The 22,632-nt window shown below is 47.5% G+C and overlaps 2 protein-coding genes across 9 annotated transcripts in view; one reads left to right on the forward strand and one right to left on the reverse strand.

The window, feature by feature from the left end:
* SZT2 (SZT2 subunit of KICSTOR complex) overlaps positions 1-6,620 on the reverse strand; it is a 56,483-nt gene extending 49,863 nt beyond the window's left edge. For all 7 annotated transcript variants that reach the window (XR_011739664.1, XM_071809943.1, XM_065842032.2 and 4 more), the window contains exons 1-7: positions 6,572-6,620; positions 6,218-6,343; positions 5,889-6,062; positions 5,373-5,543; positions 2,805-2,936; positions 609-768; positions 26-132 (exon numbers count right to left, since the gene is read on the reverse strand). Coding sequence is in view for 6 of the 7 variants with exons in the window: in XM_071809943.1 (XP_071666044.1) it covers positions 26-132; positions 609-768; positions 2,805-2,936; positions 5,373-5,543; positions 5,889-6,062; positions 6,218-6,343; positions 6,572-6,601 (900 nt within the window). In the remaining variant the exon portion in view is untranslated. The remainder of the gene's footprint in view (positions 1-25; positions 133-608; positions 769-2,804; positions 2,937-5,372; positions 5,544-5,888; positions 6,063-6,217; positions 6,344-6,571) is intronic.
* Positions 6,621-6,653: 33 nt separating this feature from the next.
* On the forward strand, positions 6,654-16,886 carry MED8 (mediator complex subunit 8). Of its 2 annotated transcripts, none has more exons than XM_065842714.2 (7): positions 6,654-6,705; positions 9,617-9,735; positions 10,671-10,815; positions 11,475-11,615; positions 12,036-12,117; positions 13,143-13,391; positions 16,420-16,886. In XM_065842714.2, exons 1-7 carry the CDS (start codon positions 6,700-6,702, stop codon positions 16,482-16,484), a joined length of 807 nt encoding a protein of 268 aa, XP_065698786.1. In that variant the 5' UTR covers positions 6,654-6,699; the 3' UTR covers positions 16,485-16,886. The 2 variants fall into 2 exon arrangements, with proteins under 2 accessions (XP_065698786.1, XP_071666045.1); XM_071809944.1 differs by lacking the exon at positions 6,654-6,705 and adding an exon at positions 6,869-8,199.
* The last annotated feature ends 5,746 nt before the right edge of the window (positions 16,887-22,632 follow it).

The following is a 22,632-nucleotide window of genomic DNA, read 5'->3' on the forward strand; positions in this document are numbered from 1 at the left end:
CGCTCACAGACAACAGCAGACCTACCTGTACAAAGGAGCAGGCCACAGTGCCACTGCGGAGCTGGTTGAGTAAAGTCTCGCACACAGCCACATCAGGGACACTCGTTACACCATCCGTAATTATTATGATACCTGTGAAGAGGGCAGTATCTTAGTGCATTCTCCATCTCAACCAGATACCACTCTCCAGACATATCCACCAGGCATAAAATTTAGGCAGGGCAAAAGCAGAAAGGAAAATGCTGAGGTTGGTTTACAGCTTCCAAGATGTTGTGGAGCTGGCAAACTTCCCAACTAGGTACAGCAAAGCCCTCAGATGGGGCACAGCTCTGCACACCCCGGGCTGTTCTGAGCAATAGTCATGGCTGTGCTTCCTCACAAATCCCCTCACAGTGACACACCGCACATGGCACAGAGTTGTTCTCCTCCCTGTTCCCACCACCACAATTTGCGCACAGAGCGCAGAGCAATAGCTGCTGCTGAAATGTCATCCCTAACAAAAGGGTCTATGCACCAGTCCTTAGAAAAATCAATCTCAGCCCATGGCAGGAGGAATACAACCCTTCATAGGCAACTGGGCAACCCTTCATCCAGAGGAGGAAGCCAACCTGCGCTGGAGTTGGAGGGCAGCAGCTGCAGCGCCAGGATGCCCTGTCGGACCATGCTGACAAGGCCAACATCTGCAGTGACAACTGATACGCTGGGCTTCCTCCCAGACTGCTCCTGCACATCACCAGGGCTCTCTTGGCTCAGGGGAGACAGATCCACCTGGAAAAGTGAAAAAAACAACCACTAGGCCCCATGGGACAGACTTCAGACTAACTCTAGTTTTCATTCTCCCCACAGCCTTTAGCCTAGCACCCCATAGTACCACAGTTCTGGAGCACTTCAGCAAACGCAACTTCTAGATTTCCAGGTGCTCTCAAAATCCTAATTTCCCAGGCCCCTTAGAATAGCTGGGCAAGGCTGCTTGGGGGTGGAAGTGGACAACATGCTCAGAGCTTTATTATAAGCTGATTTCTCACACTAGGGGAAAGATGAGGTGCTTTGGGGTCACTAAAATCCCTCTGCAAAGCAGAGCAGTTCCCAATTAAAGAGATGATTAATACCTCTTCTTTCCTTGTAGCCTAGCAGAAGCTGCAGCTATTCAGTATCTACTCAAGTAAAGCTCAAGAACACTGGAGAGGCAGAGATAGCAACATCTCACTTACCAAGCACTGCAGCAGAGGGGTTGAGGAGCCTCCTAAGGACAAAGTCTAGTGCCTATACATTTAACCCTGTTTAAACAGCACTCATTATGCAGTGCTGATATAAGGAAATGTAGGTAGGCTTCTTGTGGATCTTCTATGAAAAATATCCCTCAGGCAAAGCAAGAAATTTGTATAATTACACTGATGAGGAACCTACTGCATTCATAGTCCCCTCATCTCCAGAAGGTTCTGGCAGTTCAACCCTGTAATAAACTATTGCTTCATTTTTACTGCTATGACAGAGAATGAGCAAGACCCTCCCTTCCCAAACTACAGATGCCTGGAGCTGGGAAAAGCACATTAGAACTAAGTGAACTTTTGTTCTGCACAAATGGGAGCAGTTTGTGCTCATGAACAAAAACCATAACAATCCATCATTTTAATTTGCGAGATGCCTGAAATTCAGACACTTGTTGACAATGATATAACTAATGCAACTTCAAAAGTTAAAGAAAGTTTCAGTCCCTGCCCTTCCCCTGGGGCCTCCCACCTCCACCCCACAGCCTGTGGCAGGACTCACCAGTCCCTTCGGCTGCAAGCGCGTCTCTTTCCCCCATTTGCATGAAAAAAGTTATAGGATAGTTTACCACAAGAGAAATACTACAGCGAGCAGGAATGCATACAAAGCACTGCAAAACCACCAGCTGGACACACTGGTAAAGGTATTTACTTCCTGCAATCTTCTTCTGTTCCAGGACTGATAGTCTTGGCATTCAAAGATATACATTTCCACTAGAATATGAGATCCGAAGCACTTCAGATATACAACTGCAATAGGCCACTAGCAGCTCACCTGGTTTTGAGGCTATTTTTTCTTTTTGCCCAAACTCTAATAACTAATGCTAAATAAGGACTAAATAACGTCAGCCAGGCCGATAATGCCTTTGACTGCAAAAAGGTGCCCACAGATACAACTGTGACTGCCACATGAAAGTGGCAGTATCACAGTGTAACCTTCACGCTCTTAATTTCCAGTATCAGGAGAGATTATCTTGATAAGAAACCCATAAACATTCTGAATCTCTACAGAGTCTCACTTCTAATTTCATCCTAAGCTGTATTTTAGAGTGCTATCATTAACTGGCTGATAACTACATCCTGGCTACTGAACAGCATCTGCCACAGATTACAAGGAGTATTAGAATCTGCACCACCTGTTTATTCAGTTTCATGGTCAGTTTCATGGTAACAAGGAAGTATTTTCATTCAAGATTGTAACAAGGGCATATTCACAGATATTTACAGACTGAGGATATTGGCATAATCGCCTCTCCCACCATCTTCTTCAGAGAGAAAGCGTATTCTACACTTTATCCCATGATGTACAAGAAGTTAGGATGCTTTATGGTGCAATAATCTTGGGGGAAGTAACCATTCCCATTACTGGTTCAGTTCTGCTTTCCTCAGTGTTCACATCTCATAACTGGATCCCACAAAGTTCTCTTACAAACTCCTTAGCTGTTCCTCTCCAGACCCACACTGCTGTTCCTCTTGTTGCCACCCCCCCAGATGTCCCAGGAGCCAAGAGACCCCAACCACCTCTGCCCTCCTCACCTGCGGTTTGGGTTCATACTGTTGCTGGAGCATCTCTGCCACTTTGTTCTCAAAGGCACAGAGCTGTGAGTAAACTTGGTCCAGAAAAGCCTCTCGTTTCGTCTCATCCAGCTGACAGCCCTGGAACAGTACCTGGCCCAAAGACACATGTGTCAGTCACCAAGTTAGGGTTTTATAGCACCAGCCCCCCAAACGATACACAAGAGCACAGTTCTGCACAGTAACGTTCAGACACGTCCCTGACAAAGCCCAGGTCCAGCACCGGCCTCTTGTCACTACTGTTGTTCAGTGCCAACTGCCTGTGAGCAGCTCTGCAGCAGATGCTCACATCACTCTTTGGGAAATCTCCTTCTCAGGCAAATTCCTACATTTTCCTTCTTCCAGGATAAGCAGTTTTCAGGAGAAAGCAATGCAAGATCCTTGTTAGAAGCCCTTAACCCTGACCTGATGTCTCTAGGGAAGACCTGTTTGTTCTAATCTAACGTGCCTATAAAGCTGTGGTGTTCGTGTTCAATGGATTTAAACTTCATCAATACAAGTTGTACAAGAATATTATGCAGCATTAATATTGGCTATTATTGTACTAATAACCTCGGTATATTTGAAATTAAAATTCAAGAATATACCAGGCAAGATGTGTTCAATAAACTGGATTTTTAGTCAAAGTAGATTTGATGTCTTCTAGGGATCCTTTTACTATTAGCAAGGTATTACCCCACACAGAATTTCAGATAATATATGTAAGAGGTATATGAGCATACTGTTCTTTTGTCATTGCTGTTTTGGGACTCTTCATTCATGCAACTTTTTTCTGCCCTATTCTTCATGAAGCATTAAGTATGATGGAGTTCATCTTAAACATTTCAAAAAAATAGAGCTTTTTGGTAAATCTATATTTTAAGGTTCTGTACTCCCATGCTTATCCCTCCATATTCAACCTGTTCAGCGTCAACACCAGTAGGACGCTTCATGTTTTGGGATTTCAGGGTGGCTTCGCTTGTCACAGCTAGAAACTTGCAGAAGGAAGGACAGTCCTTCCACCTGGCTGGACTCAATCTTAAACATCTCTTCCAATCTGAATAATTCTGTGATTCTATAGACTGATGCTATTATCTTCCAGTAAGTGGCTGGATAAAGGAACAGTGAATTTAAATAAAGCAAAAATGAGACAGAACATCACAGAGGAGGCTGAGTGATGTGACAGAGGGAGCCTGTCACCACAGGAACTCCCTGAGCTGACAGGCATGACGCTTGTGTTTACAGACGCCACCACTGTACAGGAAATCTCTGCCCACAACCAGGAGGCAAAAAAGACACAACACATAGACAAAGAACCCAACAGACAGCTGGGACACTGTTATCTAAAATCCCTCAACCTCAGATGGGCAAGACCTCAGAGTAACATGGGAAAACTAAATTATTACAAAACAGATAGGCATTCCAGGACAAGTGATATACGTATATGCCTTTTCCTCCATAAAAGTAACATAAAGCTTATTCACTTTTACCCAAAGATTACAGTTTCTGGCATCACACAATAAACAGGTCATTAGACAGATCCAAAGACAAAACGCGTAGCAATATCACAGTGTTCAATTTAGAGTAAAAAGGGGAGATGCTGAGGCAAAGTACGATGGTGTCTGCTGATGACACAAAAATATCATTGGCAAACAAGCAAATTCCTGCTACATTTACTTTGGTAGCAGCTAAAAACAAACCAAAGTGAGAGTCATGCTCTTTGGACACTGTACAGACCATTAAAGGCTGCAGCCCCCCCAGAAGGCTTGGGCAGAGGCAGGTGGGTAAGGGTAGGACGGAGAGGGAGGGAGCAAGCACAGACTAACAGGCTCCTCCTGTTACCACTCATTTTCCCTGGTAGTAGCAAAAGGATAAAACCCACCACCAGAAACCTGAAAATAATGTTAAAATACCATGAGGTGGAAGGGTAAACAAGAATGATAAACTTCAAAAACGACACTGGCACTATAAACCAGATTTTGATTTGTTAAACAGACCTGCCCCATCTCAAGCAAAATCTCACTGGAGCCCAGCTGGTCTCTTCAGCAAGGAGAAACATTTGTACCAGTGCAAAAAGAGAGCAAGGTTTGTAGGAAGAGGCAATTATCTTTCAATAAACCACTACTACACAGTTGGAGCAGGCAGACAAGCTTGGGGCACACCAGGTCTTCTTGAATACTACTAATTACAACAGGCCAACAAGAATTAGTCAACAGAAATTAGGAAAAAAAAAAAAGCCAAAACAAGCACATATTCAACACAAGGGAAATACTCCCCATGGCTCAGCTCTGAGAAGGTGCCTGTGGGTGGTGTTCTCTGCTGGGCCCTGCTCCCCCAGGAGAAACCGCCGCTTCCTCCCCAAAAAAAGAGAAGTCACTCACACACCCTTCCCCAACACACCAGGCTGCACATTTAACGAGACAAGTGTGCAGCATCCCAGATAACCAAGCCCAGGTACCACAAGACCCCACTTTCCTCTGTCATCCCAGGAAGCCCCCAAGGCGAGCTGCTCACACGCCGAGATGCGCCAAGGGAGAGGCTGAACTTTACCTGATGGGACTGGAGGCCAATGATGGAGGAATACGCCTGGATGGTGACAAAGATCTCTGGCTGGTAGATAATGTCTGAACCAGGGATACGAAAAGGTCTTAACAACCCCACCAAGCATCGGGAAAGGGCATGAAATACTTCATCAAAAATTATCTCCCCTGTTGAGTCATCCTACAGAAACAGAGAAAGGGAACAGTTTTATCATCTTCCAGGACTTTCAGTCTCACTGCTCGTTGCCCTAAAATGCAGAGCCAACAACAAACATCCCTCTGCAATGGCAGGTGGATTGGAATGACAGCTCTCTACAGATGAAGGTCATATACTGAGCATTCAGCAGAGAAACGGGATCTGCCATGAAGCTGCCCAGCTACATGCATCACACTATTTGCTCCTGGCAAAAACAACACCTCTGCCAAAGGGAAAACTAACACAGAAAGGAATATGCTTTCTCGGCAAACTGAAAAGGGCCCAGCCTTTTAATGCACAACAGCCCAAAGAGGGAGCTTCTGCACTTACCACAATCCCTGTGGAGGGGCTCAGATCAAGCTCAATCACGAACCGGTACTGGCGGGCCAGGAAGGTGACCCGTGTGGAGGGTACGAGGAGGTAGGGCCTGGGCTGGACAGGCTCATCTGGCTGCCACCCGTTAGGCAAGATGCTGAGAACATCAAGTTCATTTTCTGAGTTTACCTACAAAACCAAGTGACTGGTAAGCGCTGGAACATCAAGCCAAGCCAGAGGAAGAATCAGAGAAAGGCACTGGGTTCCTGCAGGCTCTCGAGTGGTGCAGAGCCAGCTTGTCACAGCAGGCCGCGCTGACACTGCCCACCCCGGGCCCCACTCACCAGCTCGGGCTCAGGCACGGCCCAGATGACCTGGTGGAGGCGGCTGAGGACCCAGGCCAGGCGTACGTTGCGGGAGATGCGATAGTCTTTCTTCATCAGCAGGAACACATGCCCGGCCTCCTCCACCTGCGGCGGGAGCACAGAAGCCAAGCTCACCCGGGGCTCGGCAGGACCCCGGGCGGACAACCCGACCCCGGTCCCAGTCCCACCGCGCACCTCAGGCTGCTCCGGCCCCTCTCAGGCCGGCCGGCCGGCCCGCCCGCCCGCCCGGCCCCCTACTCCCCACCGCGGCCCTATGCCCCGCACGACGGCTGCCTCTCATCTCCCGGCCCCGCAGCCCCGTCCGGCTCCCACCTCCGAGTCCGGCCTCTCGGCGGCCGCCATGTCCGCGCGGCCCCGCCCCGCGCCCTCTGACCTCCGCCCCTCGTGGCGCGCGGCTGACCCGGAAGCGCTGCGCTCCCGCGGTAACGGAGGGAGCCGCCATGCAGGTGAGGGCGCCGGGAGCCGAGCGGGCGCGGCCGGGGACAGCGGGGCCGCCTGGGTCGGCGGCGGGAGCTGCCCCGGCGGGGTCGGGCCCCGCGTTTCGGGAGTTCCCGGCTCGAGGCGGTGACGGGCGTCGCTGCCGCCTTTGTCCGGGCCCTGGCGGGGGCCGAGCGACGACTCCCGCCGGTTCCCGGCCCAGCCGCTTCCCACGGGCCGAGTGAGCCCGTCTGGGAGCCGGGGCGCGGCGCTTTCCCGGGAAACAGCCCGTGGGCTGCAGGGCTGTGCGTGGGGACACCGCCTGCAGCTGCCCTCGCTGCTACCCGGGGTAACGGGCACCGGCCCCAGCGCCACCGGCCCCGGCCCGGCTGTGCCAGGAACCTGCTGCCCGGTGGTTGTGAGAGCAAAATAAGCTACTGATGGCACTCTGTACAAATTATTGCGAGCGTGTCCCTTTTCTATATAAACTACTGCTAGCGCATCCCTTGTGTTTAATAGCGTTGAATGAACTTCGTTGATGGGTGAAGGATCTGGTTACTTTTTCAAAGTGCTGTGGATTTTTAGCATCTATAATGTCCAATGGGAAACAGGTGCAGGGGTTCATGACAGGATAATGGGCTGTAAAGATCCACCTCCTTTGCTTTGTTTGAAACCTGCTGACTTCGTTCAAGTCTCCCAGTTCTCCTGCCAGAAAAGATGGCAAAAATCTATTGTCCTGCAATTCCTCATCTATAGGGTTCATTATATTGCCTCTCCTTGTTTCAGCCACTTGCACATAGTGGGTTGTTTTCTGTTTTTAACTGCTGCATCCATGAAGCTGATGAATATTCTTGATCATCCTTGTTGCCTTCATTTGTAGATATTCCTACCATATCCCTTTTCAGCTGGAGGGACAGGAATGACATGTGATATCCTATATGCAAATGAGGCACGTGTTTATAAAGTGACATGGTGCTTTGTTTTCTGTTGCTTTCTTAATAAATCCAGTTATCGGTTTTACTTCCTTGACTGCTTCTTGAGCCTTGGGCGGATGTTTTCATGGGTTACCCTCAGATAATCCCGATATCGTGTTTCTGAGCGATAATGTTATTTGCTCAGAGAACATCATTGTGTGTCTGGATTTTTTTTTCCCCTTTGTTTTACCACGTGTTGCTTTACGTTTACCTACTCTGAATCTGACCTTTACCTCTCAGTTGCTCTGCATCATGAGGTCTTTCAGCAACCCTTCCCATAATCGCTGTCTTTACTACCTTGGGGCAATTCAGTATTGAAAACAAACTCCTTAAAGTGCTGCTTGAATATATCACACCCCTGCGAGAGGCATGGCGGTCCTTGGAAGCACTGGACAGCCTTGTTGCGGGCATGCCTTGCAGTACTTACACCTGCTTCCAGCTCTTAATGGTGTTGGAGGGAGCCTGTGAAAGAAGTCTTGGAGCATGCTGCTGCCGCAAGGGCAATGTGTCTGCAACAGGATTTCACTCACCCTCTTGAGAGCTGTTTGGGTAAGCACAGGCGACGAGCCAGGGAATTGTTGTGGGTGCACGTCTGGCACCCCAGCACCAGAACACTGGCTGCCTGCCCAGCTTGTAATACAGGCATTAGTTTGTCTTGCACAAACACAGCGCACACAAACAGTTGAGTTTGTAAACTCATTTCTTAATTGCACAGGAACTGACCGGTCCCATCACAAGATGGAGGAGAGTGGTTTTATCTCGAGGCAGTCCGCTCTCTGAACACACTCCATGGCCTTTTAACAAAGTTGAGTCAGCCATTTCTTCAAAAGAGTTTAAGCGAAGTGACGCCTGATCAGTGATTACTAAAAAAAGCCTCTATAGTCTTGTCAGACCATAAATCAAATAAAATAGTTTTGTATTCTTGTGAACATGGGCGATACCTGATAATCCCTGCAGTGAAGCTTGCGCTGGTCCAGTGCATTTAAACAGAATGACAACAAACCCAATAGCAGGCGTGCCAAGAGGCTGAGTCACTCTATCTGCTTTCCCAATCGGCATTCCCTTTCTATTATTTGATTGCTTTGTCCCACCCTCCTCATGGATTATTATTGTACGGTTCTTGACTTACATGAGCATTTCATTAGGGCTGGGACTTTAATTATGTTTTGCGCAATACTGTAGTATGAAGAAGTTAGAATAGATTCTAGAGGGTTTTTGCAAGAGTCAAGGATATGTCTTGGTGTCTTTGGCAACAGATCCCCTGTCCCAACACTATCTGTCACCATCCTCCCTCGTCCCGGGATCTCAGTGGAAAAGGTAAACAACATAATCCAGCACAAGAGGTGGGAGGTGACCTGTGTGCGTGGTGGTACGTGTGGTCTCTGTCTTGGCAGGGCCTCCTGTGGTGGGTACAGCACAAATACAGTAGGAGCTTCCAGTTCCTTTAGCAGCTGGAAGTGGCACTTGGGAAAGAAAAAAGTGAAGAATGAGGCAAAGGACATAAACTGGAGCCTTGAGGCTGTGGACTTGATACTCATTTTGCAAAGGGCTGTTTTGGATGAAGACAACAGTGTGCCCACATCTGCTGTCAGGAAAGGCTGAGGCAACGCTAATCTGCTTTGAGCTGGATTAGTTTAAATGGCTCACAAAGGTGGTGAGAACTAACTTTGATGACTTTGCCTGATGTGGTAAAAAGATAATGTCTTCACTACATTCATGTAGATCTTAAAGAGGACAGCTAGCCAAGGGTTTGTCTCAAGGCGATGTCTCTTGCCTAAGTGTTCTGACCCAAGAGGAAGGGGTCAGTGTGAAACCATAGGATTTCTCTCTCCAGAGTCACTGTTTGCACCCCCTGAAAAGTAACCTCTCTGTAGGAGAGACTGGACCATGGCTGCATGTGTATGGATCCACAACACCTTGGGAAGGCATTTTGTCCTCATCCCTTGTCTTTCCTGCCTATTTTTAGAGAGAGGAGAAGCAGCTGGAGCTGACCCTGGAGGCGCTCATCAGTCAGGTGGCTGACCTGAAGAACTCCTTGGTCAGTTTTATCTACAAGCTGGAGAATGAGTATGACCGACTCACATGGTAAGGTTTCTCACAGAGTTGAGGACACTGACAGTCATTGCTGAAGCTGTTCCTGACTTGGCTCAAGTGGCCACAAAGTTTAATTAAAAAACATTAGTCTGCTGTCAGTAGGTTTCATACTATAGAGTCACGCTAATATCTTTTAATCTAGGCTTTTTATGAGAACTAGTGTAGTTACTTGCATCTGTAGGGTGTGGAAGCTGCTTGAACAAAATATCCCAGATACCCACATACTCTATAAAATGTGCAATGGGTTTTTTTTGGTATTTCTTGACCTTTCTGTCTTTTTCTGGCTTTGGTATAAACTGAGCTCTTGTGTTTTGCTGGTTCTGCATGTTTTTCCAGACAGTTTGAGAGACATGGAAGATGTCATTCTCTTCCTGATTGAAGATGTTGTATCTGCAGCTTAATAAACTATACAGTATCTTAAACAGTGTCTGCCACTGCAGCAAAGCTTCACAGGCAATTAGTGTTTATAGTTCATGTTGCAGAAGGCAGGAGAGGTGATGAATGCCTCAGGGAGAGCAAGCTGAAGGGGACTTTCTTGACAAGATTACCAGTTATTTTGTTTCATTATTCCTTAGTCTGGAGAGCCAAGCTATAAATATAATCTCTCCTGGCTGTACTGCTTAGGAGTTAAATGATAGTGATAAAGAAATCATTACTTCTGTGTGTTACTGGAATCCCAAACAACTGCCACTTCCAGGGCTACTGCTTGTAACGTCCCTGAGCTATTTGCAGCATTGTGTGTAGGGACTGGGATTTGTCCACACCTGCATATTCAGCTCCAGGTTTTTTGGCTTACTGTCTGGAGTAGGCTGATTTGAGGAGTAATGGCGTTATTTCCTCACTCTCCAGCCATTTGAGTGAAGAAGAGATAAAAGCCCTCTGTGGCATCCCTTTCCATCTTCTGTCCTCTTTGTTCGCTTTCCCAGGCCTTCAGTTCTGGACAGCTTTGCACTGCTGTCAGGGCAGCTGAACACCTTGAATAAAGTGCTAAAGCATGAGAAGACCCCACTGTTGCGAAACCAGGTTATCATACCCCTAGTGCTGTCTCCAGACCGCGATGAGGAGATCATGGTAAGAAACTTCCCTTTGACTGTTGGCCTTGGAGCATCAGAAAGTGGTTGTGCATCTGCTCCAGGTTGCCATTCCTTGTGCTTGGCATTCCTCAGCTCTAGGTGTAGAGAAAGGAAAGGTGTTGAGTAGTTTGCCTGGGAGCTGCTTTGCTGGGGGGCTTTCACCTACAAACACTTGAACTGGGTACACTTTACAGGAGGTGTTCCTATTTATGAATATGTTATTTTCACGACGTTGGAGCTGAAAGAGATCATGTCCTGTTGTGTAACTGGAAGGCCTCCTTGCAAGCTCCTGGTTTCCTCTGCCATAGTTGTGCTGTTTCTGTCAGATATTTCCATCTAGACTTCTCTGTTTGTCATCTGACCAACACAGAGCGTGTTACAGAACTTCTGGCATGCACTGGCAATGTTTATTCTCTGCTTGAGTGAGAAAAAATTTCAACTGATCATGGCTACGCTGGTGGGTTTGCACTGCAGAACCCTGTGGGTTGCTCTGACTAAACAGGCACAGTGCAAATTCCTAGACAAATTGTTGAAACCTCCTAACACTGCCCAGATTGAGGTTTCCCCACAGCAAGCTGCTGCCTTGCGCTCTGGTCTTGAGCTGTCGGAGCGCTGGGCTGGAGGAGGCTCTGAGTGTGTCTTGTCCAACCGTTGCAGCGGCAGACAGAGGGGCGCGTGCCGGTGTTCAGCCATGAGGTCGTGCCCGACCATCTTCGAACTAAGCCTGACCCTGAGGTGGAGGAGCAGGAGAAGCAGCTGATCACAGATGCAGCTCGAATTAGCCCTGATGTGGCACAGGTGGGTGAAGAAGTTTGATATTTCTGCCTGTTAGTCCTCGGGCACAAGATGCCCTTTAACTCTGCTTCCTTCACCCTTCCACCTGACAGTTTTCTTTTTGGCTGTGTCCTTTTCTGTCCAAGATTTCTCCAGCTGACCCTAGCTGAGGTTTGGGTTCCTCCACAGTTTCAGAAAGCAAGGGTATCCAGCCCACTGGCTGTTCACAGGAGGTGCCATCAAACCCGTCAGAGAAAGACGAAGGTTATCCTGTCCCTGTAGTCCCCTCCTGCATGCATCAGCACTGGGCTGTCTAGACATGGCCACCAAAATGCTTATGTTTGGTTCCACAGACCTGGGGAAGAGAAAGTTTGTTCATTTACCTTGCTGACTTGTACTGAGTTGGAGGTATCTTGGTGGTTTATGGTGGTTTTCACTTTGCAGAAACAAATCCAAAGTCTGAACAAAATGTGCTCAAATCTGCTGGAGAAAATCAGTAAGGAGGAGCGTGAATCTGAAAGTGGAGGTACGTCACTGGGGTGGAAGTGGGGTGCAGAGTCCAAGCAGCAGGCTTGGAAAGTAGTGCCAAAATAGGTAAATCAAAGAGCCTGAAGTGTGGGAAATGCAGAAGAGCAGCACAGACAAAAGCATTCCAGAAGATGCAAGATTTGTTCTGGAGCACCCTAATTTGAAAAGGGGTCCTGTGGGTGCAGTGGGTCCTGCTTGTGTGACCTGTTCATGGCAGGAAGGTCATTCCAACCCTTTGCCATATCCCCTTTTGAGAAGGTGGTAGGTATTTACCAAGAAAACATCCCAGTCAAATTGGATTAATAAAAATAGCTGCGAAAATATAGTGGCAGTGGATGGGAAAACCCTTAGTTATGTTCTGAATGAGTCCACATGTTTGTTGGCAGGCTTTTGTGTGACATCCTCTAGATGATGGCTGATTCAGACTCATGGTCAACCTTTTCTGGTTCTGACTCTGATTTTTTTGGTCTCTGCCATCAGCTGTTCACTATTCCTAGGAGTGCTATGCACAACTCTCAAAGGCAGTGGTGCTTTGGGTTCTTTTGTCATTTTTTGACAAACACATAGTGTAAACAAGGACCCAAGGACAGGTTCTGTCTGGTTTCCAGGGTCAATAGAATAACTGGGCAGGCGTGTGGTAGAAAAACTTGTAGACACTGTGCTGCTCATGAGCCTCCAAAAGAGGATGTTGCCGTTGTCTGTCCTAAACGCAGTGCTTGTTACCTGCCATAGGGTTCAGCGTGGATGAGCCTTTAGTGGAACATTCTTATGGGCATTGAGGAGTTGGCTCCCTCTCTCCTCCGTCCCTGAGCAGTGTACGACCTGCAGGCAGCGGAGAAGCCCTTGGATCACCACTGACCCTGGATTTTGCATCTTCTTTGACCCTGCTGAAACTCTTAGGACAGCTTGCTAGAAGCTGATCTCTTACATGCATTGAAATATCAGACAAGTAAATTCAGGACCAGCTGTGCCATTTTTTTGACTTGATTGCTAAAATGCTTCAAAATCACTTTTTTTTTACAGGTTTGCGACAGAACAAGCAGACTTTCAACCCTGCAGATACCAATGCACTGGTAGCAGCTGTGGCCTTTGGGAAAGGATTGTCAAATCGGCGACCCCCTGGCTCTGGAGCATCTGTCCAGTCAGCTCAGCCAGGAGCTGGTGCCATCATTGCAGGTGCTTCGGGCATGCAGCAGGTCCCCATGTCAGGTGCACCAGCTCAGCAGCAGCCGATGCTGGCAGGAGTGCAGATGGCACAAGCAGGACAGCCAGGTAAATAAGTTGCATATCGGAGGGTGATGGAAATGCAGGGAGCAAGAAAGACAAATGCAGATGTAGAGATCCTTCCCCGGGCACCTTTTAGATATAACCAAGTAAGAGGTTCCTTTCTGGCCTTTATAACGTGAGTCAGGTTGTAACAGCAGAGTACCACCTGCTTCACATTGACTGTGAGGTTGAAATGGATTCCAGCCATCTGACTGCAGCTTCTTAACTCACACTGCAATACCATTTTAATAATAGACTTAGTGAACACAGGATTTAATGTGGAGGGAGGTCACAATATAGTTTTGCAGGGATCTACACTGGGGTTTCGCTGTCAAATTTAAGTTCTGGGTAGGCAATAGAGTGGAAAAGTTTTATGATAATGAGTTATTTAAGGTAAGAAAAAACCAAAAGCTGTCTATAAAGAGTCACAGAAGGATTTAACGTACAAAGTGACTTGACTCAATAATAGTAGATTACATTTGTATTGAGTATAAAGAGAAATACGTAAGCATAGCAATTTGACTTTACATGTCCAGCACCTGGACTCTAACCTAGTTGCTTGTATTGGAATAGATACATGATATAATAGTTCCATAAAGACATTAATCGGATGTTCAGTTGGGGCAAAAATGCAAACCAAATGTAGGAATTACTATAAATGGAACAGAGAAACAGAGGGTATCATTAGGCAATTGTATAAATCCTTTGGGCACCTACACTGGAAATGTTATGTGTGGTTCTGATCTCTGCTACTGGTGATAGTTTTGGGGTAAGGAGAAGAAAGTGTAGAAGCCTATAAAATCCCAAATTGTGTACAGCAGGTGAATGAGGAATGATTGTTCACTATTTCTCGTGATACAGAAGGATTGATGAAAGTGCACCAATGAAAATATCAGCTTGGAGATTCAAAACAAAAGGGAGATACTTTTCTGAACACTGAGTAATTACTCTGTAGAGCACATTGCCAAGTGTGTGATGGGTACCTAAATTTTTTATGAGATGGAAAAGTAAGTAAGTAGGTGAATTTCTGGATGAAAAATCAATCAACAGCTAATCCCGAAAGACACCATCTCTCCCTCCAAATCCTGAGCCACAGTATGTTGGAAGCTGAGTGGGTATTCTGCAGGGGTATCACTGCAGGCTTGCCCTGTTCTGGTATGTCTTCTGCTGTCAGGAGTGGGTTTGGCCTTGGGGACCTGCTGGCCTAACCCTGTGCTGTCATTCTTTTGTTCATGTTAATTGAGATTTTCAATATCAGATATCATAATTGGTGTTTTCTTGCTGTGTAATGACTGTTGTTCAGAAATGAACTTGAGCAACAATATTAATCCTAAGTTAATGATGTATTTATATAAGAGTTAGAAAGTAATTTCCACTGTGATTTGGAAACAAAGAGGGCTCCTGTGATTTCTGGCAGCATACCCACAAACACTGTCTCCAGGACAGGAAGGCAGTTCCTACCGTGCAGTAAGCAGAGTGCTGGTAACAAGAGCACCTGTCCAACCCGTGGTACCCTGCAATTCTCTTTCCATAACAGCAGCTATACTGGGTTTCACCAAAGGCCAGTCCCACTATCCCGCTTTTGATAGTGCCCGTAGCTGAGGCTGAAAGGATATAAGAACAAAGTATATCCTGACAGCTGTTGTTGTTTAGGGATTTTAAGCCAGAGCTTGGTTTGAGACCAGTGGGTATAGCAGTCAACAATTTCCACGGTTCCTTTTTGAACTGCGATTTTAACTTCTACAGCACCTATGGTAGTATTTCCCACAGCTTTATCACTTTTTGCTTTAAAAAACATCCTTTTCATGTTTAAATCTTTTGCCTGTTAATTTTATTGCATGGTTCCTTTTTACCTGTCTTGTAAGAAACAATGCACAATTATTCCTCAGTTGGTTTCTTCCTGTGAGTTTTCATTTTTTGAAGTCTGTCATGTCCTCCTCCCTTTGTCCATCCTTTTTTTAATTTCTAGCTAATGAGTCCTATTCTGTTTATCTGTCTTTGTTTGAAAATTACAGTATATCTCAGACCATCCTTGTCACTCTTACCTGCACCTTTTCTGTTTGTTTTCAAGACTGGGAGCAGAAGCGTTCACAGTATTCCAGATGTGGGTGAACCATACAGTCCTGTTCACTCTTCCTTTTGGAGTAATGTCTTAATGAATTTGTCTACTGATTGTTAGCGCAGAAGTGATACCAGATTGCCTGTCAACTCATTGCAGGCAGGGAACTGCTTTGGATATGTTTGAGAAAGTTTAATGTAATCATCTTTACTCTTTCAGCCATTTGCTCATCAAATCTTTTCTTGTCCTGCTGCACTATGGGTTTAATTTTCAAAAGTTGTCCCCTTTTTCTGTTCTAATTTGAACACACATTACACTTTCTGAAGGAGAGCTCTTTGAATATCCATCTGTGCTGGATATGCTGTCCATTTGATTCTTTTTCTGATCCTCTTGGTTTTGTCTAGCCCTGTACACTTATTGTAAGCTTCTATGATGTCTTTGAACACACTCCCATGTGTGATTGTTATCAGCAAAGAGTAATAATGTCCAAGAGGTGGATGTGGTTAAGAGAAATGAAGGGATCTGGGAGAGGCTTAGTAATTTAAATATATGTCCTGACTACTTAATGCTACATGGAAGGGGATGCAGGCTCTTGTGTTTGCCTCTCTGGAGTGGAAGTGGAGATTAGTCTTGGTACTTCTGTGAGACCGAACAAGTCCCAGGCTCCTGTAGGAGCCTCCTGACAAAGAGGAAGACTTGTCTAAGATGGAACAAGGACAGAATTTGAGGGGATAGCAGGGGGACACAGGAATTGTCAAGATTTCTCAACAGAAAAAGATGCCAATTTGCAGAAGAGTTTGATTGTGCTAGGTCAGAAGCTGGAAGATGCTGTACCAGGTAAGCCTGATGTGGCACCTGGAGTGGAACAGGAAAAGCCCAGACAGGGTTGTTGTGAGTCTTGCATGCTCCTGGGGAAATGTCCTCTCAGGCAGTTGATTTTACACTGCTTTTTCTTTTTCTTTTGTCTCTCTCCAGGAAAAATGCCGAGTGGCATAAAAACAAACATCAAATCTGCTTCAATGCATCCATATCAGAGATGAGCTGAGATGAACCAGACCCCGGGAACAGCAGTTACCAGCATTGTCCCTCCTGCAGCCACCACATCTGGATTCCTTCTAGGACTTCCAAGTCCCTTCACACACACCATACCCAGGGAGCCAGGGGTTATGAGGCCCTTCCTTGGCTTTTATTTATTGCTGGGTGGCTTGTGTGGACCCGCTAATGCCGTGTTCTCCTGGACCCAAGTACAACTCTGTTCAGTTGGAGCAGAGGGCTTTGTTTCTGGTACTGATTCCATCTCCTTCAGGTCTGGCCTGCAGGACACCTACCCTTTCCTGATACAGAACCTGAAGAGCTGCACAGAACACTCTGCTCATTTCTGCTTGTTCACTCAAGATATTCTTTCTGTCCTCCCTCTTGTTGAATAAAGACCTTGTTCTGCACACTGTGAGGTGCTGGTGTTGGGTCGTAAAGACTCTCATTTCCCTTTGGGTAAGGCTACAGAGCAGCTTCAATCTAAAATATACAGAAAACATTGGAGGCTGAGTGCTGAAGCAGTAGGCTTATGTGTAAAGGGCTGTTATAAAGTGAGTCAGCAGGGTACAAACATAAGCAGTAAACATCTTGTTCATTGTAAACCCATTATGACTATTCCCCAGAAACCAAAATACTGGGAAAGACTATTAAAGGGCCCACAACAAGAAGGCAACATTTCAGGAACAGAAGCACAGAGCTTTTGTATTCCGATGCTGCTACAAAACTCAACTGGATCTGGTACCACTTCCATAGTTCTCTGCTTCTGTGTTTCCTATGAAGTTTCTTAGCTACTTCATATACCCTCAGAGAGGTATTTCGATGTGCTCGGGACCAGGACACCTCTGAATTGGCCAGGCTGTGAGGTCTGGCCTGTTTCTCTTTGGAAGTGGGCATTTTGAAGCCATCCCTGTTCTACTTTCTGCCCTTGAGTTGTAACATATAATCTACCTAATGAAATTATTTGGAGAACAGGGGGACAGGATGCATGCCCACAGAGCATGTCAGTACATAGAGCACCATCCTAAAGACAACCATCGTGCCTCCTGGTGCTCTTGCCTGGACTTCCCTTTGGACTTGTGGTGAAAGCCAGCACTGTATTTTACTCAATAGCATCTGTCAGCAATCTTATGGGTGAGGAAATCTCCACTCAGCAGATACAGCCTGCAGCTGCTCCCGCACTGCTTGCCTCTGAGCTAAGCAGATCCAGCTTATTCGTAGCAGCTGTGGGCTGTTCTCCCAAAACAAAACCTTCCATAAAGCTGTGACTAGGGCAGTTATTGACCCATTTTGAAGTGTGGGCCCTTGAAAAGCACTGAGTTGCGAAGTAGGAAGCTGAGCTGGAAGCACAAGCAGCTTATACGAAAAGCAAAGCCGCTCTACTACAAATGAGCCCGGTGACGTGTCCGCAATGGCACCAGCCCAGCCAGACGGATGGGATTGCTTTTTGCTCCTAACGAACGTGGAGCTCCTGGCTCTCTCGGGAGCCGCTGACTATGGCGGGGAGCTGGTGTGAAGGCAGGGCCACACTGCTGGCTCCGTGCAGGGGTTTTGTGGGGCCTGGAGCCACTGGCAGGGGAGTCAGAGCCTGCAGGGTTGTGCCCTGTGATGGGCTGAGCACCGCGGGGACGGCTGTTCCCTGCTCTGTCTCACGTCCCTGCATTGGCTGGGAAGGCAGGCAGAAAACTGTCAGAGGAACGCGTGTCAGATCCCTGGCACTCGTCATCCATGGAGCCTCAGCTCTAGGAATCTGCTTCACTTTGTCGCCCCAGACCGGCTTCCTTATAAAGCTAAAATGTCTCAGCACGGGAGCGCCGGGGCCGTGGGGCAGGCTGGGGCACAGGCAGAGCGTGGTGCCTGCTACCCGCGCTAACCCGGCTCTCCCGAAAACGCCTCCAGTGGGGCAGGCCAGACCTTTCACACACTTGGACGGGAGGAAGGGAAATACAGGCAGGGTTTTTTTCCGTAGATTATAGAGACGGGGAGGCCGGCGGGGCTGCCAGCGTAACTTCCTGCATGACACAGGCTGCCCTGAATTAGTTCTTGTGTAAATTAGAGCACTGTTGTTAGGAAAACAGTTGAACTGATAATCTCTGCTGCAGTGGCTGCTAGGTTGTTCTTAAGGTTACTTTTCTTATTGTAGTTTATATTGGGGCTGCATTGCTTTAATTCCCTTCAAGTTACTGGATCTTCTCAGCCAGGGAGTGAGCCCTTGAGTTCCAGAGAGAGGAGTCGGATATTATGATCAAGCTTTCCTGATCCTTTTTTACCATAAACTGAACTGATTAAAGTCCCTTTTGTGTTAAGGCATATTTTCCGTTTTCCACTTCTTGGCTCACGTCCAAATCTTATGTATTTGTGTCCTTTGGGACATTGGACCAGGACATGCTATTCTAATTGTGGGAAAGGGAATTTCAAATACAGAACAACTTTACCCTGCTAACCAGTCCCTGCTAGTGCTTGAATGTTTAAATAGGGAGCAGGAATAGGCCTTTTACCCATAAAGTCAGGGTGGAAATTCATGGTCCACTGCTTGCCACCGTGGGCCTGCAAGTCCAACAGGGATTCACCATTCCCTGCGCACTGTGTCAGAATAAAAGCATCAGCCCTGCTGGGTCAGGGCAAGGGCTCCGTCTGTGCCCCGGTGTGGTGGGGACCAAGCAGCGCCCCCGTGGAACAGCCCTCTCCCTGCAAGCATCAGACGTGCTGCCATGCTGAGCCCTCAGGGCTTTTTCTCCTGCTTTGTCCAACCGCTTTTTGAGCCCATCTCTCCCTAATAGGATAATTTTGGCAAGGAGGAGGCCCAGCCCTGTTGCGGCAGGCGCTGCTGGGCTGTCTGGGCCCCAGCTAGGGCACAGAAGCGTGATGGAGAGCACGGGCACTGGTCTGTTCTGGCCCCCAAGTTCCCCACCATCAGGGTCCAGTGCAGAGGATGGACACCCTTCATTGCACAGCCCCACTGCTCTGGGGATCCTAAGGACTCCAGATTGCTGACATGCTCCGGGCTTCCAGAACATCATGCTTTACCTGTCATGACTTTGTTTCCTTCCAGGTAATTCGCTTTATGCTATTCAACATTCCCTGCTAGAAACACAACCTCGGTACCAATTCCCCGGGGAGCATCTCCTCTGCTGTCTCGCACTTGGCCAGGTTGTTCCTTGATCACACACGCTGCTGCACCAGCAGCTCACTCTCCGATACACAAAAATTACCATGTTAGTTTAAGAGGTTTATTTTTTGTGCTCCCTGATGATTGGTATTTATATTTCTCTGCTTTCAGTCTTCATAGATACGATCACATATTTTTCTGTCATTATTTTGCATGTTATGACTGTTGAATAGACACACCTGTTTACAAGGCCATCCTGTTTATTTTTTTAAATGCTGGCACAACAACAGCTTGATTGTTCTCTGGAGTTTCTCCAGGCTTCCCTGTCTTACTGGATGCCAGTATTAATAGCTTGGATTTTTAAAAACAGCTTTTTTTTAAATTTTATTTTAATTTTGAGATGCATGATAGCCAGACTGTTGAGTTTTTAACTCAATTTGCCTTATGCAACTTTTGTTTAACATCTTCCTGAGTTACTGTGAGAGTGGAAAGCATTTTCACCCTCGTGACAGGAATGCTTCATCTGGCTTCCTCCCAGACACGGGAGCGAGGTATTTATTGCCTTTCCTTCCTGCCCAGCTATCCCCAGTCCCACCGTTCCCAGCCTGTCCTGCCGCTGCCCTGGGCCAGCTCGCCTCTGGAAACCACAAAGCTTGGCGTGGTGCCACCACCTCCCTGTACCTCTTTGCATCCACTGGTCAGCACAACAAACATGTGCCTTGTGTGGGTTCTCTTGTGTCCCCAGGTGGAGATATACACACAGGTGGATTCTTTTGTTCAAAAAAGAAACCATAACACTTTTGGTTTTTTTAACCTGCAGAGCTTTTAAGGTGCCAAGTTTTGCATCTGTGCCGCTCCCAAGTTAGCTTGACCTGCAGCTCATGGAGGAGGGACAAATGCATGGAAACAGCAGCAAAACATGCACCTGAACCGGCCACCGAAGAGCTCAGAAATTGCTTGAAAGTCAAAGGCACAAACAGATGGAAAATGGCCCCATAGTGGAAGCAGAAACCCAAGGCTGGCTCTTTGCTTTCTCCTGAGCTTTCCCCACGAGCTTGGTGGCCCTGGGGGAGCAGATCGTGTCTACATGACAGCTGGTGCCTACAAAAGAACACAGAGGTCCTTTGGAGCACCCATGGAGCTCCTCCTTTCAACCGAGTGCAATAAATCTTCATCTGTCTTAGAAGCAAAATGTCACCACTACGTTCTTCAGATGGATGCTGTGGTAGTAAAAGTACATGCTTGAGAGACAGGATGTTTGGATGTATTCGTAATACAAGCCATAAAAATAGTTCAGGCTGATATGATCCCACAGTTTGTTTATTGTCCTTATAATACTGTAGCTCTCTGGCTGGATCCATGAATCCATGAACATTGCCTTGGTGGAAACCTGCACTTAAAAATTAATGGAACACTGGAATCTGCTCAGGGGTAACTCTTTACATGAGGGAGTGTGTAAGAGTAATGCGAAGTGTGCTGGCTGGCCCCTCTGAAGGAGAAGATTTTGTCTTTTTATGGTCTTTTTTTTTTAAATGAAAGGAAATTATTGCATGTATTTTTCTGACTGAGACACATATTTTCCAAATTCAGGGGACCCAGAGCTGTGGTTCCTGCACTGGCCATCTCATCACTGCTGATTCTGTCACTGATTTACCCGCCTGGTGCAAAGTTTCTCCCTTTACTACTCCCAAGTCCAAGCAGTTTCTGCACCAAATTCGCAGAGGTGCTAAGGCCTCGCTGTGCTTCATAGCATGGCACCTCCTTTCCTGTGAGTGAAGACTGTGCCCCAAGCTACTTTCGCATTATTGTTTTCACTGAGTGTTTGCTGACCATGCTTTGGGCCAAAGGGGTTTCTGTCCATGGGTGTGATTTTGAAGCCGCAGCATTTCCCAGGATGTTCCTCTTCTGAACCCAGAACTGTCCCTGCTGTGCCTATTGCCAGGTGGCCTTGGTGGGACACGTCTGTCACCCACCCTCCACATAGCACAGAGGTGCACTGCTCCCGCAGGAACTGGGCTTTGAAGTGTGAGGTGGATGTTTATGTGGAGTTTCTTTTCGGTACAGATGCAGCACTGAAGTCAGGGTCCTGCTGGGTGGGAAGGGAGAGATGCGTCCTGCTCTGCTGCAGCAGCATGGCAGGACTTCAAAGCACCACCTAAAGAGCTAATGGCAGTAGCTAGTACAGGACCAGCTTCTGTCCTGCGTGAGAAATGTGTTCTGTGTGAGGCCGAGCAGCCACAATTTTGGCTGGCTTGGTTTTGTATTTTTAGGCTCCCATGGGCATTGCAGCAATAGAAACAGCCACAGTCATCATCATCATTTACCATCGTACCACAGCCTGTTTTGCTCCAGTCAGTGGAACAACACTCCAGGTTGTGACTTGACTGTGTGGGGCTCTCAGGGAGCACACACCATGCGCAGCCCCACGCTGCAGAGGTCTGGGCTGGGCAGGGAACCGGACAGCAGGACCAAAGCTCCGGGCTGGGCAGAGAGCTGGGCAGCAGGACCAGAGCTCCGGCTGGGCAGGGAGCCGGGTGACAGGACAAGGTAGCAGGACCAGAGCTCCAGGCTGGGCAGGGAACTGGGCAGCAGAACCAGAGACAGAGAGCTGGGCAACAGGACAAGGCAGCAGGACCAGACCTCCGGGCTGGGCAGCCCAGGGCTGCGGAAGCCCCAGGGTAGCTGCTGAGCCAGGGCTGACTCACACTGGCTCTGTGGGTGCGCCCACCCTCACTCTTAACCATTTGTGTTCATTCACATAGGGAATGAAAGAAAACAGGAATTAGCAGGAATGTTCCAACACGCAATCTGAGTGTGCAGCTCCCTCTCCCTCATGTCTTCATGCCTTGTGCTCCCTGCTGTGTCTTGCTGGTGCTTGACTGCAAGACGCTTGTCCCCACACACAGTGCAGGCACAAGGGCACCCAAGGAGGCTTGTGATGCCCACCATAAACAGCACTTTTTTTGAGATGTATTTGCAGAAAGGAGGCCATTATGTTCTCTGCCCACTATCTTGGAGCAGTTTACTGCGTATCTCTGTTTGCCTCC

Source organism: Patagioenas fasciata, chromosome 6 (assembly GCF_037038585.1).
Source record: "Patagioenas fasciata isolate bPatFas1 chromosome 6, bPatFas1.hap1, whole genome shotgun sequence".
Lineage (NCBI taxonomy): Eukaryota > Metazoa > Chordata > Aves > Columbiformes > Columbidae > Patagioenas > Patagioenas fasciata.